The sequence below is a fragment of the Paramisgurnus dabryanus genome, chromosome 22, assembly GCF_030506205.2.
Source record: "Paramisgurnus dabryanus chromosome 22, PD_genome_1.1, whole genome shotgun sequence".
NCBI lineage: Eukaryota > Metazoa > Chordata > Actinopteri > Cypriniformes > Cobitidae > Paramisgurnus > Paramisgurnus dabryanus.
In genome coordinates this window covers 29,555,499-29,574,097 of record NC_133358.1, presented here as the reverse complement: position 1 = coordinate 29,574,097, position 18,599 = coordinate 29,555,499, and the positions used below count along the sequence as shown (strand labels likewise).

Below are 18,599 nucleotides of genomic sequence, written 5' to 3'. Positions count from 1 at the left end.
ATACTGAATGTGTTCATGCTTTACAGGTGTATATATCCAAATACAGACCTTCATATTCATGACAGTCATGCACAGCCAATAAACAAACAATTCTTTATTTTCAATGTATTTTACAAAAATGCACCAGCCAAACAAGACTGATCATCAATAACCAATAAGAAACAAGTGAAGAATAAAAAAAATCAACACGATATAACTTTTACTTAATAATACAACATGTCAAATGTATAGTTCTGCTCTGATAAAAATAACAGTACCGCCCATCACAGTGACCCTTTGTTTCCTGTATATTTTCTGTTTGGTCTAGACCGCAAAAGTATTCTTCACTGCCGGCTGAACTGTGACGAACCTTTAAAAATTAGTAACAAAGACTATCAGTCCACAAGTGAAACGGTCTGACTACGTAATATACAACTAATGGAGGATAGAGCGGGAGAGTCATACATGAGACTAAAGTTATTCACCCAAATCTTTCGTCTTGTACATACATTGTACCTTATGAACCTGAGAACAATTTACAACACATTAAACACTAGATACATAAAAGCAAATCTGTAAACACACACACCCAAAAACATGATTGTGTGAGCAATTTCTGGAGCGATTACAATTTCCGGCGCTATTTTAAATCTGATGTTTTGAATGGAGGATGTTGAAATCTTAAAATATCGGCATGTCTCGTTTAATTTATTTCTGAATGGAATGATTTGTGAAGGTTAAAGGTGCACTATGTAGATTTTACTGGCATCTAGTGGTGAGACTGTGAATTGCAACCAACTGCTTACCCCTCCCCTTTAAAAAGCAAAGCATTGTGAAGCTATGGTGGCTGTCACATGACAAACATGTCATTGTCTGAGACAACGTAGTTTTCAGCTGTTTGAAGTATTACAGAATTTTGTAACTTAAAAGAACGACCTTATCTTTGCATCACACGCGATGATAACACAAGCTAAAGTACCGTAAGCTGAAGTCTCATGACACTTGCTAGCATTGCTCGTTCATGACAAAATGCACATTAAAGTATGCATGATCACAATAAAAAACAACAACATATAGTATGTATAACGGGTTTCCTAAACACCTTAAAACAAGTCTTTGAATGTCAATATTGCATAATCTTTATAAAACACACAAACATCCACACACACACATTCACACAAATAAACTACAGGTCCAGTGGTGTGTCAGGATGTTCGTTCATCTGCATTGACAGATAATCTGAGGGTCGCCTGACAAAAAAAGATCATTAAAGAAACAATTAAATAGATTGGCAAGGGACTAAAAACCACTATGCATTTATATATTTCATAAATTATTGACCAATAAAAATGTTTCTAATCATTCGTATGCACAATTTTATGCATCTAGTGTAGAGGTCTTCACAAGTCCACTTAGATTTGAAAACCCAAGGTCGGACCCGAGACTCAAGCAGGTTTTGGTCTAAAAGTTTCACGTGTACCTTAGACACGAGTCGGGTATAATAACAACAGCCCGGGTCTCGGGTCATTAGAAAATAATTTGCCGATCGGACCCGAGAAGACCCGAACCCGAGGCTAATTTTTGTTGTGACAGACCTGTCACTCAATTTTCAATGCAGATCTTAGCGGTTACCTTGGTGTTGTCGTCAGATATCAAATGAAAATAAATGGATCAGGAGTTCCAATTGGACGCAAGGCAAATAGGGTTTCTTTCTGTTGGACTGGTACATGCAGGGATGCACGTTTACATTCGGGTCCAATCGGGTGAAAAAAAATTGCCAATAGTTCAGGTTTAGTTTTCTACGGTTTGTCTCGGGTCGGGTCTTTCTTTAAAAAAATTATTTATGCACATCAGGTTCGGGGAAAAAGTGATTTGGGTCTGGTACATTTCTTTGGACATGAGAAGACCTCTAGTCTAGTGTTAAATGTGACTTTATGTGAAAACCCAGTTAAGGTCATTCTATTGTTTTTTTTGTTTGTTTTTTACATAAAATCATCTTATATCATGTAAATATCATTCTGTAAAAATCTAACTTTGATATCTTTAAAATGGACTAAGTAAGATCATGCCAAAGATTAAAATCAATGACAAGTTCACATATGTCCTAAAACACATCCATACACACAGACTCACCTTCTCTTGTACAGGTAGGCAATCAACGCTGCACCCAAACCAAACAGCAGAAACGCTGTGAGCACGAGCCCAACTTGCAGGCCGACAGACGACTCGGCTGCACCAGACAGACAAACAGACAGACAGTTATTCTGACTTATACAAGCAAAATCTAATAGCTAGTGTGTGTGTGCATGATCTGTACCTGCACGAACCGGCTGATTCATTGTACTGTAACATAAAAACCCATTGACATGCAGCGTTTCATTGATTTGCTCCCTCTGCTGGTCTGAAATTGAAACAATAGGCCCTTGTACATGTGTACCACCTGACTCACAGGATGCATTCACATCTGAAACACAAAAGACATGATGGATATAAACATGAGCTGAAGAGTAAAGTCACTTATTTACTGTGTATAGCACTTTTTTTTACATTGTTGCTATAGTATTTTTTTGTATCTGCTGCATTGAAATGTAGTGTACAATGCAACATGTGTAATTGTGATATTGTGAAAATAAACTTGTGAAACTAGTGTCAAAGCAGCTTTACATGAAAAACAATGAAAGGAAACCACAGAAAATGATTAAATATACAGTATATAGAAAATAGCAAATTGTAATATTGCTAATTTCATGTCCTTATAAATAGATTATAATTGAATAAACTGGTATACATTTTTTTGATTGACTATTAAAGGGGTTTCCATCCAAACGTGCAAGTCCAAAATCTTTTCAAAATTCGCAAAAAAAGCGAATTAGGTTAGTTTCCATCAAGTTGTTTGAGCAAATGACGGTGGTATTACTGGTACATACATTGCATAAAATGACTTTCTTACTTAGCTTTTGTCTTGAATTCAGTAAAAATATCTAAAAATTCTAAAATCAAGATGTATTTTTTTTTGTTAAGCAAAATTAGTTTTTTGACACAAGAAAAAAGTTAAAATGCCAATAGGGTATGAAAAAAATCTTAAACTTTTTTCTTAAACACTTAATACAAGAAATATTCTAATAAAAAATATTGTGGTGTAAAAAATGTCTTTCTTATTTAGTATTTTGTCTAAATCTAAAATCAAGATGTATTTTCTTGATGTGCAAAATGACCTAAGAAGGTAAGTCTAGTTTTTAGACAAAAATTAAACAATTTAAGTGAATTTGTGCATAAAACAAGCAAAAATATCTGCCAATGGGGTGAGAACATTTTGCTTTGATTAAGTGTTTCTAATGAACACACACGGCAAAAAATTATTTTCAAGAAATTTTGTTTTTAAATATTTTTGTCTTGTTTTCAATAAAAATATCTAAAAATTCTTAAATTAAGATGCTTTTTCTTAATGAGCAAAATGACCCAAGAAAATAAGAATTTTTAGTAGGGCTGTCAAAAGATTAATCGCGATTAATCGCATCCAAAATAAAAGTTTGTGTTTACATAACATATGTGTGTGTACTGTGTATAATTATTATTTATATATAAAAACACACCCAATCATGTATATATTTAAGAAAAAATTGTTATATTTATATATAAAATATTTATATTTATATATAATATAAATTATAGAAATGTATATACAGTATTTAAATGCAAATATTTCTTAAATATATACATGAATGTGTGTGTATTTATATATACATAATATTTATACACAGTACACACACATATGCTATGTAAACACAAACTTTTATGTTGGATGCGATTAATCGCGATTAATCTTTTGACAGCCCTAATTTTTAGATATTTTTACAAAAAACAAGACAAAAACACTAAGATTTTTTTTTCTTAAAAATCATTTTTTGCAGTGCACATTTTAAAGAAACACACAGGCATAGCTTTAACACACTGTTTACACTGCAAAAAAATGACTTTCTTAGTATTTTTATCTTGTTTTCAGTAATACATATCTAAAAATTCTTAAATCAAGACGTATTTTCTTGATCAGCAAAATTATCTAAGAAAATAGGACTAGTTTATAGACAAAAACTAGACAATTTAAGTGAATTTGTGCATAAAACAAGCAACAACAAAATCTGCCAATGGGGTAAGCAAATTTTTCTTGAATTTAGTGATTAAGAAAGTTGTTCAATATGTTTTTTCTTACCCCATTGGCAGTTTTTTTTTTGCTTGTTTTATCCACAAAATCAATTAAAACTAGACCTTTTTTTTATAAAAATTTTTATAAAATTTTTTAATATTTTTAATGAAAACAAGACAAAAATACTAAGACATTTTTTTCTTGAAAATCATTTTTTTGCAGTGAAAGTGATTAAAAAAAAGAAAACATATTTTTAGTGTTTTTTTCCTTACCCCATTGGCAGATAATTTAGCTTGTTTTAAGCACAAAAAAACTAGACTTATTTTCTTAGGTCATTTTGCTCAACAAGAAAAAGCATCTAAATTTAAGAATTTTTATAAATTTCTACTAAAAACAAGAAAAAATACTAAGTAAGAAAGTTATTTTTTGCAGTGTAAGTCACTTTGAATAAAACCTCCTGATCAAAGTATTAATGTTAATGTAAAATTATAATGTGTTTAATGTGTCTCACCTTCAAGATGTAAACTTGAGATTCCACACTTGCATGACTTTTCCAATAAAACAGCGATGTCTTTTTTGGAACAACCTTGGTGAGACAAAGAGAGACGTTAGAGGAGAAGCTCCCTTGAACACAAAGTAATCTATTAAACAACTATTAAGGAACTCAGATGCAAAAGCCGCTAAACACCACATCCATTTTTTTGCTTGTTTTATGCACAAAATCACTTAAATTTGATATTTTTGGTCTAAAAACTAGACTTATTTTCTTGGGTCGTTTGTCTCATCAAGAAAAGGCATCTTAATTTAAGAATTTTTAGATATTTTTACTGAAAACAAGACAAAAATACTAAGAATTTTTATTTCTTGAAAATTATTTTTTTGCAGTGCATATTGCTTTTATACACTGCAAAAAAATGATTTTCAAGAAAAAAATTCTTAGTATTTTTGTCTTGTTTTCAGTAAAAAATATCTCAAAATTCTTGCTTTTTCTTGATAAACAAAATGACCCAAGAAAATAAGTCTAGTTTTTAAACCAAAAATTTGCAAAAAAATCTGCCAATGGGGTAAGCAAAAAAATCTAGAACATTTTTCTTAAACACTAAATTCAAGAAAAATTAAGACTTATTTTCTTGGGTCGTTCTGCTCATCAAGAAAAAGCATCTTAATTTAAGAATTTTTTAGATATTTTTACTGAAAACAAGACAAAAAAACTACGAAAATGTTTTCTTGAAAATAATTTTTTGCAGTGTAAGAAGTTAAAGCAACTAGACAAACTCATCACTAGACAAAATGTAAAAAAGTAAGCTGAAATCACTTGTAAAGCAAGTTTGACTGCTTTGTTTTGTGACCACACAGAGATTCTAAAGTTTTTGTTCGTTGAAGAAAATGTCATCATCATGGATTAGTTTTTATTTACTTATCGTCTCGTCTTCATCAGTAAAAACATGTTGTTAACAAAAACTATGCCGGTTAACACTGGTTGTTAGTGCTGATACTGTCTATACACTTTAAACCCGATCAGTACAATGTACTCATTTAAACTGAGTGAACTTTACTCAAACCTGTGAAAAAAGTTAATTTATTTCTTAAAAGTTTTATGTGTGTTCAAGGATTTCACCGCTTTGATTTTCAAACAGTATAAAACAATAAAAATCGACACCTTCATTGTCCCTTTAAAATTTTAAGTTGGTTAAAGTAAATGTTTTTAGGTATTCGGTTTCCACAAAAGTTTTGAGTACTCTGAACTTGTTGGATTTTACAGTGTACACTGAAATACATCACTAACAACCAGTCAGGGAGTCATATGCGGTCTAGTAACTCAAGTATTTTACCCTTCCAAAGATCATGTCAGATAAGAAAATTTCACATCTGCAAATGATCACACAACCATGCATCCCCTGTGCATCTTGGCTAAACAGATATTAAACCGATTGTCTATTCCCGTGCAATATGCAAATACACTATTTATTAGTCCGCCTTAAGAAAACTGCGACGACGCTTGTGCAAAAAAAGGGAGTGGGAAAAAAATTAAAAGTGAATATTATCAATAAAAGAGTGCCATCTTTGCTTGTTTCCCTCTTTCCCAGCTAACTTGCGAGTGATGTGCTTACATTTTAAATGTTTAAGGGAGCATTTACACTTGGTTGGATAGCTATAGTGATCAGGTGTAATGCCCCAAATGAGTTTCTGTATCTTTCCCATGATTTCTTAGGGTGCGTGTTCAGGCAGGTTTGTTCATGCATCATGAGTCACGACTGTTGTGTAACAACCTAATACCAAATTACTGAATGATTAAAACTGTAAAGAAACACAAACATACCAAACACCACCCAGTGCGTAAACTTTAGCGGACGTATGTGACGTTTGAAAAGAGGTACCTTACACCTTTTAAGAAGTTGACGTCCTGCGTTCTAATTATTATTTTATTATAAGCAAAGGCCGACTGAGATGTATTTGTGGCTGGTCTGTTTAGGTTTATGTGCGAGCAGACAGGATTTACAGAAGTACTCCAACATACTTTCTAAATGTAGGCAGAGATCCACAGAGATGGAAAGTGAAGGATTTGGACAGAGGTTCGGCAGGCGTGCAGACGTATGCGAATAAATCCAGAGTGGGTGTCCGTCTGACTCGCATCGAGATACAGAATACAACCTGCAGATAAAAACAAACATACAGATGTGTGTGAAGAGAAGACAGCAAGAGATCTTAACTAAACTGATCTACATGTGTAAAAGCCCAACACAAACTTTAAAAGCACATCAACGCGTAGCTCCAGGTCAGTGTTAAAGTTGAAGCGATCTAGACGACGTGAATCACTGCCACATACACCCGAGCCTGACGCTTCGAAACACAACTCCACTGCACTCAGATCAGTCAATGAAGCTGTCAAACTTTGATCTGTCCAGAGACAAAAAGACAAACACAAATAAACAATTTTTTAGTTATATCTATATATCACATGCTAAGTAACACTGTGTTTTATCTGTTTTATTGTAATTCGCAAGTGGTTTGCTATAGAGAAGGTCATGGAAGCAAACAATTTTATTTTCCTTATTTATTACAATTCTTAAAAAACAAAACCACTATGAGCTCTAACGTTATCACATTTTTTAAAACTGTGTAATTTATTATTCACTTTTTTTATTTAATTGCTATGTTCACCCAGTCTTCATACATATAAAGTACTGTTTGATTGTTTAATGTTAATTGACGGAAATGTTTTTATTGATCCTAAAATCCTTGTGATGTCAGAAGTAAATAAAAATATAATTGTGCAAACATTTTGGTTTCATTCATTACACAAAACTAAAATATTATTTATTTTCATCCAGTAATTCTGTGCCATTTCTAAATCTGTGCCATTTCTGTCCCCAGGACATTATATGTATAAAAAAGCTAACTCAAAAATACATTTTATTATGAAGAAAAGTGTGCATGTTAATCAAACACCAAATTTAAACGATATAATTTAAAACATTAATAAAAACTATACATAAACACTAAAAAACTACTTTTTTATCAGTTCCTGGTTTTATTTCTCTACCTTAAATAAAGCATAAAATCCTTTCGATATCTTACATTTTTTCATTTTTGTGTGGGTGCATATCCCATCTTTGCTTTAAAAATTTTTTTTTACCATTGAGGAAGTCATTTTAGTCATGCTGTTAGTCATGATTTTACTCAGTCCTGTTTCCCAGCACATTCCTCCCTCTGAAAATCTAGGACTTTTCCACAAGTCACGTTTTCAAGAGGAAGTTACATCATCTGGATCTTTTGAAGGCCATGTGAAGATCAAAAGTTATTATTGTAAATATTTATGTTTAGTCCTGTTGCCTATATTTTCTTTGATGTTATCTTTTTTTTAATAAAAAATTGGTAATGCACATATTTAATGCAGCTATATTACCTGTATTTGCTAAATCTATGCTTAAAACTCAGTCCTGTTACCAAAATGCCTCCATCCTCCATGTTAAAAAATAAACCAATTATCTTTAGTATTGACCAGTAATCATTTTGAAAAGTAAATAATATGTGTGTTATTAGATTTAGTGTTAAAAAAAATATAAAAATGAAATTTAGACGAATTACAACATGCAAATGGCACCAATTCATTGGAATGGCCAAATTTTAAAATAAATGACATGAGCTACATAACGCAAAGCAGCCAATAAGAACTCAGATTATTTGGGAAATGTAAGCTTTAGCGCAAGTTCTACCAGGAAAACTCTAATGCTACGTCATTCATTTCACAAGATCTGGCCAATCACCTCTGATTCTGGGAGTATTTAAATCCTTTGCTCACCTGTCTCTGCGTTCACAGATACTGTCACCAGGATTCACAACCCACCCTCCCTCCCTACCACCACCATCAGGTTGGCTCCGTCCATAGTCCGGGGGATAGGCTCCGCCCCTGCCTTCATCTTCAGGCAGGAAGTGCATGAATCCACGATCCCCGGATTCAAACTACGGACGGGGTCTACGCCAAAGAACTATATCATTCCACTCTTAAGCTATTGCTGTTTATCACTGTTAAATAAATTCAAATTAACTGTTAATCTGTCTCCTGAGATTTTCTTGTAGAACTGCTTCACTACTGCTTATTTATTATTTAATAATTTTACTTTTTGAGTAAAACTTTTTAATGCGAGAAAATAAATGAAAAAATCATTTTGAACTGAAAAAGCGAGATGCCGCTGTTGCTTTCCAATGTTAAAACTCTTTAACTCTTTTCCCGCCATTGACGAGTTTGCATTTTGACGAGAAAACATTTGCATAAAAAAAGTTCCTGGTGAATTTGAATGAAAATCTGCAATACCGCGATTATCCACTAGATTGCGCACTTACCCAATTAAAAAAAAACTGAAGCCAAAATGTTATTTACTTATTTTAAACTCTGTGTACGTTTTGATAATCGTTCCGAATCTGATCTCTAAAAAAATTCATTCACAAAAATGCAATTATTTCAGCTTTTTGTTAAAATTTATTTGTATATATATTTTTATAGTTATAGAGTTAATAAGCAGAAAAAAAATACAGATATGATGAAAGTTTTTTTTTTTTCATTTTGTTTGTTCGTTTTTTGAAAACAGAGGGTCTGTTCTTTTATTAGATTTTTTTGTGAAAATAACAAAAAATTCTGGGGGGCAACTTTTAAAAATGGCTGCCGGGGAATGAGTTAAGATACATCAATCTATGCATATCAGTTTCAATCTTTTACATCCAAAACATTAAACACCCACCTGCTCCAGAGACATTGCTTACGAGATAAAATCCATCAGCTCCTATGCTGCCAGTTAGCGGGACAGATTTTTTTTCTTGACCTCCTTCATCCAAAAATACCAAAACAAGTCCACGCAGGGAGGTCAACGGTGGACCGGACAACTCCACAAACATACTCTGCTCTGATTGTTTATCTCCAATCTCATTGAAGACGACACCCTTTGGGGGCGGGGCTAAAGTGGGTTTGGACGGACAGTCGTTCGGTTTTCTTGGCGTGGGAGAACCAACCTGTGAAATCAGAGCATGTTGGTTAACATAACAATATTGTGAATGTCACTATGCAAATTCTCATGTACAGAAGATACGGACGGTGTTCTCACCCTGTAAACGCTGAGGTTAAGTCTGTCAGATCCACATCGGGAGAGAGTCTCATCGCCTGGTAAGGCGTTGATGTCCTCCAGCAGGGGGAGCTGTCCCGGTGTTAGAGCATCTGTGAGCTCCCCCGTTTTTTTATCAGATCCACGAGAGCGGTAAACCACTGCGTCCAACAAGCCTTTCTTTGGGATACCTGAACTCTCACTGGAGGGTGAAGACTCGCTGCGGTATATCGCTATGGCATCTGGTCCGTTCTGAATATTGTTTGCTTGAATCGTTACGTCTGCGCCGATCTTACTGCTGCCGATCTGAGAAAAATATTTAAAGTAATAATTTCACAAAGGACAAGTGCATCTTCTCATTCTTCACATAGATTTGACCCTGACTTTCAGGCGTTTGATGCACATTTCAAACTTAGGTGGATTTTCGCACAGCGTTAAACAATCAAGAGCTTGCTCCAGTATTGATGTAATAATAAAGTAGCGAGCTGAAACAGAAATACGAAATAACAATGAAGGACAAAATAATTGTTGCGGTATGTGTACATCCAGAGCTGTACGACACATCTTCGTACTTTAAAAGAAACAGGAATATTAACTCTTTCCCCGCCATTGACGAGATATCTCGTCAATTAACAGAAAACGCTTCCCCGCCAATGACGAGATTTTCCGTCTTTCCGCAATACCGCTATTATCCAACAGGTGGCGCCCTTCCGCAACTTTTTAAAACCGGAAGTATTGCCCTATGGCAAGCGGCTGCATGTCCTTGTCTGTTTTAAAGATCGCTCTGAATGGGATCGCTATGAAAAGTCCGTCACAAAAATGGAATTATCTCTGCTTTTTGCTCAAAATGTGGTGTTTTTGCAGAAACCTACCCATATTCAAAAGCTGATTACAAAAGAACCACTGAAGGTAGGATGAAACGTTTTTTTTTTTTGAAAGCAGAGGGTCTGTTCTTTCATTTGGTATATTGTATGTTTATATATTTAAAGAAGAACATTTTCTGGAAGGCATTAAACTTTGGTGAAAATCATGAAAAACCCTGGCGCTGGCTGGCAACTTTTTTTAAAACGCTGGCGGTGAAAGAGTTAAGGATCTTGCTTGGAAGAAAGTAATTCAGGAGGTCAGATGTTCTTTATATATGATGCAAATTTGACACGCATTTTGAATTTCACGCGCGAATGACTTACATTTTGAATTTCAAGTGCGAATGACACGCATTTTGAATTTCACGCGTGAATGACACGCATTTTGAATTTCACGCCAAATGAAGCGCATTTTGAATTTCACACGCGAATGACTCACATTTTGAATTTCAAGTGCGAATGACACGCATTTTGAATTTCACGCAAAATGAAGCGCATTTTGAATTTCACGCGCGAATGACACGCATTTTGGAATTTCACGCGCGAATGGTGCGGATTTTGAATTTCATGTGCGAATGACGCGCATTTTGAATTTCACGTGCGAATGACGCGCATTTTTTTATTTCACGTGCGAACGACGCACATTTTTAATATCACGTGCGAATGGCACACATTTTGAATATCACGCGCGAATGACACGCATTTTGAATTTCACTCATGAATGACGCGCATTTTGAATTTCACGTGCGAATGACGCACATTTTTGAATTTCACGCACAAGTGACTCGCATTTTGAATATGATGGCATTTTGAATTACAAGCGCGAATGACACGCATTTTGAATTTCAGTCACAAATGACGCACATTTTTATTTCACGTGCGAATGACGCGCATTTTTTATTTCATGTGCGAATGACGCACATTTTTGAATTTCACGCACAAATGACTCGCATTTTGAATATGATGGCATTTTGAATTACAAGCGCGAATGACACGCATTTTGAATTTCAGTCACAAATGACGCACATTTTTATTTCACGTGCGAATGACGCGAATTTTTTATTTCACGCACGAATGACGCGCATTTTGAATTAAGGGAAAAAATTATGCGCATTTTGAATTTCACACGCGAATGATGGACATTTTGATTTTCACTGACGCATTTTACATTTGCAAATGAAGAGAATTTCACATGCGAATGACACACTAATAGCGTGATTTATTTGATATATTCACTTCATTCGTGTCTGGTCTGTATAATGGAGTATTTGTGTGCCGTATGTTTTTTGGCAATCGGGGCGTAAGTGCATATAATGTAAACAAATTTAACATGTAGTGAATCATAAGTTATCCAGAGATAGTGGGATAATATTTTGTGTGTGCAATGGAGGACACAAGCTCCAATTAGGGTATTAATGTTGAATTTTCAAGTCTTGCTACAGATATAAAGCTCTGTTATATAGTATCTAAATATTCTATGCGCCTTTTTTCCTTATTAGACATTATTGGGTCATATCCGATCTGTGCCATGACGTGAGTCACTTCAAACACGTAGTGTAAATGCAGCCGCTTTTACAGTTGCTCACCAAGAAGTACCCATTTTCATCAGTGTAGTATTCACTGAGCTCCAACTCAAAATACACTTCACCCGTCTGTCCATTGATCAACACCAGCCAGATAAAGTCCAAGAACATACGGAAGCCGGATGGATGCCACAACTCTATAAACTCCTCATCTTCTGCTGCGCCGGGTGAATCGGTGTTGATCTCATTGATCAGGAAATCATTATCACTGTGAAAAGGAGGCTTATTCCATCCTGGCGTTGACGTATATGAGGCTAAAACACAAAGACGGATGTGAATAAAACATCAAGACTTCGAAATGCATCATGTTTTGGTAACCGAATGATTATATGCATGACATTAGATTAGAAGATGCAAGGAGTTTGTGTAGCTCAATCGTCAAAGCACTGGTTAGCAATGCAAAGGTCATGGGTTCGATCCCAGTGAACAACACACATACTGATAAATGTATAGACTAAATGCACTGCAAGTCGTTTTGGATAAAAGTAACTGCCAAATGCATAAATGTAAATGTCACTGAGGAAAATCTGACTTTGATGCTCAAAATCTCATCATAAGATAATAAGACTTTAACCTAGATTTCCCCAACAAGGTCACATATTATAAATGTGTAACAAACCTTAAATATCTATGTAAATTAAGCTTTGTTTTACTGTTAAATGACACCTACTTATATTACGTGGGCAGGTCTGAAACCAAATGCAGTCGTTGGGTTTTCCGGGACTTGGGAGTCTTTTTACAAATAGACCCGGATCTCTCGTCCATTCTGCAACTCCACAGCGACTGCCAGATACACCCGACGTGTCAAAACTGCTGGAAAACCAAAAAAGTGTGAATAAACCTACACAAACTGCTCAATAATGCGATTTGCATATACGCCAAGATTACCTTTCTGTGATTATTAATGGTTTTCTCCCAGGTATGAGCGTCTGTGTGAGGTTGGCGCTGGGCATGTACTTTTTGTCACCGTAAACGAAGGCATCAATTGGCTGCTGGTGGCTGAGGGGGCTGCCCTTGGAAAAGTTTGACGCCGGGCCTTTATAAACTGCTAAAGCTGCACTTTGTTTCACTGAAAAATGAAATATTATATTAACAGAGTCACAGCTAAGATCTGGAGTGTTTGTGCAATGCTTTTCAAGCAACACATAACACAGGGTTGCCAGGTTTTCACAGCAAAACCTGCCCAATTGCTACTTTAAAGTCGCCATGAAACAGAAGTAGCGATGGTCTTATTTTCCCCATGGCAAATTTATATCCAAGTGAAACAGCTTCTAAAATGAATAAAGGTAGGGCTAGACTTGAATTTGTCCATCCGGACTGACCAGATCGTTTGAAGTTGTTTTGAGGAGGGGAGGAGAATAAGAATTTTTAAAAACTAATGAAAGGGATGGTTCACCCAAAAATGAAAATATTGTCATTAATGGCTCACCCTCATGTCATTCCAAACTCGTAAGATTCTCTGTTCATCTTCGGAACACAGTTTAAGATGTTTTAGATTTAGTTCGAGAGCTTGTTGACCCTTCATTAAAAATCTACGTACGGTATACTGTCCATGTCCAGAAAGGTTATAAAAACATCATCAAAGTAGTCAATGTGACATCAGTGGGTCAGTTAGAATGTGCTGAAGCGTCGAAAATACATTTTGGTCCAAAAATAACAAAAATTACAACTTTATTCAGGCTTGTCTACTCTTTCTGCGTCTGTTGTGAAGCGCATGCGCAAGACTTAAGTCACGTGACTGACGTGTTATATGGTGCGCCCCAGCTGTTTTTTTGTGCACAAGGGCTTCGTTTACAGTCTGAGGGAGACGCACGCTGTAAGTTTGAAAAGAAACTTGTAAAACATGTTTGGGGATAACATGTCATCCGCGTCACTGCAGTCACGTGACTTTAGTCTCACACATGCGCTTCACAACAGACGCAAAAGAGAAGACAATGTTGAATAAAGTCGTCATTTTTGTTATTTTTGGACCAAAATGTATTTTTGATGCTTCAACACATTCTAACTGACCCACTGATGTCTCATGGACTACTTTGATGATGTTTTTATTACCTTTCTGGACATGGACAGTATACTGTAGTTTGGTTTTTAATGAAAAGGTCAACAAGCACTAGGACTAAATATAAAACATCTTAAACTGTGTTCTAAGATGAAAGGAGGTCTTGCGCGTTTGGAACGACATGAGGGTGTCATTAATATTATTTTCATTTTTGGGTGAACTATCCCTTGAAGTTCACAGAAAAGTCAGACTTTAAAATGAGCCCAATCACATTTTGAGGGGGGACCTCCAGTAAAAATCGCATTCTGGGGTAAAATCTGTGCTTTGGGGCTTTTTCTTGTGTGCTAAAATTTGCATTCCCGAATCAAAATATTACATTATTGGGGTCGCTTCAACCTGCATACATAAAAAACTGCCCGCAGTAATGGTATTAAAAGTAGCACAATTTTGCTGAAAAACTGCAGATTTGGCAACCCTGACATAGCACAAAATCTCTTATGCGTCACACATGTGTCCTTAAAAAAAGTTCACCCCAAAATAAAACAATTAGTCCATAATTTACTCGCCCTCAAGCTATCTAAGGCCAGTGTGCATATGACTTTCTTCTTTACATTTGATTTGATTTTGGGTGCACTGTCCCTTTAAATGGTTTGACATATGCAAGCAACATTACCTGCCAAACTACCAGTATCCACAGATACAGTAAAGATACCAGCCCGCGTTGCGTTGAACTCCACACTTGTGCTTATCAGATCGGTGGTGACATCGAAGAGCACCACAGAAAAGAGTCCGGTTGCCATGCCAACATTGAGTTCAACCAATCCCCGCTTCTCCGGCCCACCGAGGTCCACCTCATTGATCCAAATGTGTCCTGGGGACGGCGGCGGGCAATGATTGACCCATCCAGGTGTGGGGGGACCTGTGTGGAATGTCCAGAGATTGTTGGACTGCCAGCAGCGCTGTATCGATTCGTCCCCCTCTAGAGCCTTCTCATCCTCCACGTACGGAAGCGAACCTGGAGTCAGAACCGACGCCAGCCCGTCTGCGCCCTCAGCAGATCTACGAGAAGTGTATACTACTGCATCCAACAGACCCACTCCTGAAACCTTTCCCCCGTCAAGAACCGGGGCCCAGTTGGGACCGTAGAGCGCAATGGCGTCAGGTCCGTTCTGTACCGAGTTGGGTGGAAGAGAGATGGCAGGCTGAGGAGTCAGTTCAGAGGAACCGATCAAAAAGTATCCTCGCGGATCCGTCTGATGTCCTTTGAGATCTATAATGCGGTAGGCAGTGTCGCCATTGCCGTTGTAAAACACGAGCGTGTACCCATCTAGAGAAGTGGGATTCATACCGTCAAAGTACAACTCGACAAACTCCTGGGTGTCCAGTCTGGGATTATCACAGTTCACCTCACTGATCATTAGACAGGCATGCGCCTTATCCAAAACACACATGAAGATCATGCACACCAAATACAGTAAATTTGCACGCATGGCTGCTGTCCTGTTAACAAAGTACCACAATAAACAGGAGCTGCCGGGAACGCTTTGGTTCTGTGGACAAAAAAACTGAATTATTATTATATCACGATAGACAGCAACAGTTGTGACAGCTCATATTATTGAAAACATTAGCTTAAATGATTATTAAACAGCTTGTTCCAGTCCTTGATTCTGATTGATTGGTCAATAGCTGTGTTTTATTTATGATAACCCAACAATTTTGTGTATCACTGCACATCACCCATAGCAATGTAAACATATGTGAAACGTCCCCACAGTCGGTCAGGGACTTCTTTTCCACCAGCTTTAATCTTTGTATTATATGTAATATTTGCTTCAATATATCTATTTATCATCCATCTAAGTATTTAAAGGTACAGTACGATTTATTAACCGGCATCTAGTGGTGAGATTGCGAATTGCAACCGACCTTAATTTCGAAACGCAATGAGAAGCTACAGTAGTTTCCACAAGACAAACATATCTTCATCTGAGACAACATAATTATTATAATATAATAATTATAATTAAATAATTATTAGTAGTCTTTTTAACAGAACAACTAAATTGCCAATAACCTCATATTATATGATAATATTTACATTTATGACATTTTTCCTTTATGCATGGTTGCACATTTAGTTCCAATTATTAAAAGTTTTTCATAACAAATGTGTGATGATGATCATGATGATATATCCTAATGAGATGTAAATGCCCAGGAAATATACAACAGTTATGCTTAACCAAAATGAAAAGTAATTGTTTAAAGCGGTACAAATAAATTTATATTCTAAGGGATAAATTGCACTAAAGAAGACTTGTTCAAAATTTTAATATATCCTCAACAATAGCTGGATTTTCAATTTAGTGAAGAACCTCTGACATTTTGCACCTTTAAAAAATGTATACTCTCCTGTCTCATCTCCTTATATGGCATTGTTTAATTAATATTTAACATGTCATTTGCATACTGATTAGAAATGTCAATTTAAACATACTTGTACATAAAAGCTCAGGATATATTGATCTAAAAGTTACAAAATAAGTATTAATTAATACTTTTGTTAACTAGTAAAGTGAAATTAAGTACTAGTAACTATTTGAAAAAGTACTAGGCCTAGTATGTAATAGATACAGCTGATAGAAATACTAGTATTAGTACTAGTAGTAATTAATCAATAATTACTAGTTTCTAATAAATAACCACTAATATCTATTTTTAGGTACAAGCATTTAGTGCTTAATGGAATGGTAACTAAAAGTAGGCTACTGTCATAAAATGGATTAAGTGTTGATCAGCAATGAATCCATAACCCTGCGGATACTGCATATTAACCACAAGACATCATGAAGTAAAAATACACAACTGCATAACTACACCACATCTGATTTAGCATTAGATCCATAATGTTGTAACAAAAGCAATGCGATGCAATGTATGCATGCATTTAAAATCAAAGTTGCGCCATCAAACGGATTCTCGTAAGAAACTTTGTTTCGCAATCAGCACAGAGATAAAACCGCAACAAGATCTCTGCTTTTGTCATCAATCTCGTCACAACAACCACGATAAAGATCACAAACACGCGTGCAGAAAGCGTCTCATCTGCTCGTTTTAATGTAAAGATATATTGCTTACCGTGACGACCGATTCACGACAGAAGTTAGCAGCAGTTGCGTTTTCTTAAGTTTCGTTAACTTTCCTCCCTGTTGTGAACCGATTTCATCCGGTCGGTCTCATCCACGCGCGCGTGCGTGGGCGCCCGGTTGAGGGGGGTGAATCTGGGTGAGTTCACGCGCATTCCCGGAGACATAAATCCCGTCTTCCCGAAATACGCCTGTGTGAATGGCGTTTACTGGTAAAAGCCTATTTTCTAGTCAAAGACTATTCGTGTATCCAAAATGTATTGTAGTCACAGCTAGAAATGTATTTATTTAATTAAATAAGGAAAAAAGCATTCATTTAAAATAAAATCAGCATGAAGTAAACCATCTGACATAGAAGTAGTTGTTCTTAATGATAAACAATAGAACATTATTCTCTTTTTTATTTGACATAATACAACAGACCAATGAGAAACCTTTCAATTAAAACAAAAGTATACAATTATGAAAATCGAATAATTGTTGAACTCCTTGAACTACACCTGTGGGGGAACGTCACACATGGTCCAACGCTGCGCAGAGCGATCGGAATTTGACCTCATAATACCGCGAGATCACAACTTTCTACTCGCTCTCGCGGTACTTTAATGTCATATACCGATAGGGCTGCGCAGAGCCGCATAAAGTCGAACACGACTCATCATAACTTTTGCTGTAAAGAGACCTTAAGAAAATGAAACTTTTTTCAAATTAGCACCAAAGTCGTTGCAAAAACATAAAAAACTAAAAAAAATTTATTTTAAAGAGCACACCCAAAATCTTTGTTTAATTTACATACCAGTTGGATTACACTATCTATTCTCTGTTTAAGGTATAATATTAACATAAGACTTTTTAAGCAATTAAATCCCCACCCGTAAATAATACACAAATGTACATGTTCGGGCAAATACACGAGTAGTATGAAGCTGCAGACTGGGAGCCTGCACCTAAAGACCCCCGCCAAGAGACCCGCATTCTCAGACCCCTCGTTTTTTGAGACAGCGCCCCCTGCTGTTTGGAAGACCGTATAACACCCTTATCCAAATGGCATTGAAAACAATAGGATGCAATATTCTATATTCTATATTCAATATTAGTCTCGTTTTATTTAAAGTTATCCAAATAAATATTTGCGTTCCCGGCTTAATGCATGTGCCAAAAAACGAATTGTGTTCTCTGACTAACAATTTACCCAGTAGTTATTTTTTTGAGCGTGGGTGTAATTAAAAGAAAATTACTGATGGAAGGGATACAATTACAGATTGAACTATCTTTAGAAAAATAT

The 18,599-nt window shown here is 35.8% G+C and overlaps 1 protein-coding gene across 2 annotated transcripts; it reads right to left on the bottom strand.

Annotated features, from left to right (window-relative positions):
* Positions 1 to 79: 79 nt before the first annotated feature.
* LOC135740421 (uncharacterized) lies at positions 80 to 17,457 on the bottom strand. 2 transcript variants are annotated; one of them, XM_065258771.1, is made up of 13 exons: positions 17,307 to 17,457; positions 14,839 to 15,715; positions 13,055 to 13,235; positions 12,837 to 12,979; positions 12,170 to 12,420; positions 9,724 to 10,026; positions 9,364 to 9,631; positions 6,871 to 7,021; positions 6,642 to 6,775; positions 4,635 to 4,709; positions 2,297 to 2,443; positions 2,113 to 2,209; positions 80 to 1,229 (listed from the first exon to the last, which is right to left on the bottom strand). In XM_065258771.1, exons 2-13 carry the CDS (start codon positions 15,653 to 15,655, stop codon positions 1,166 to 1,168), a joined length of 2,631 nt encoding a protein of 876 aa, XP_065114843.1. In that variant the 5' UTR covers positions 15,656 to 15,715; positions 17,307 to 17,457; the 3' UTR covers positions 80 to 1,165. The 2 variants fall into 2 exon arrangements, with proteins under 2 accessions (XP_065114843.1, XP_065114845.1); XM_065258773.1 differs by having other exon boundaries at positions 12,837 to 12,976.
* Positions 17,458 to 18,599: the final 1,142 nt, after the last annotated feature.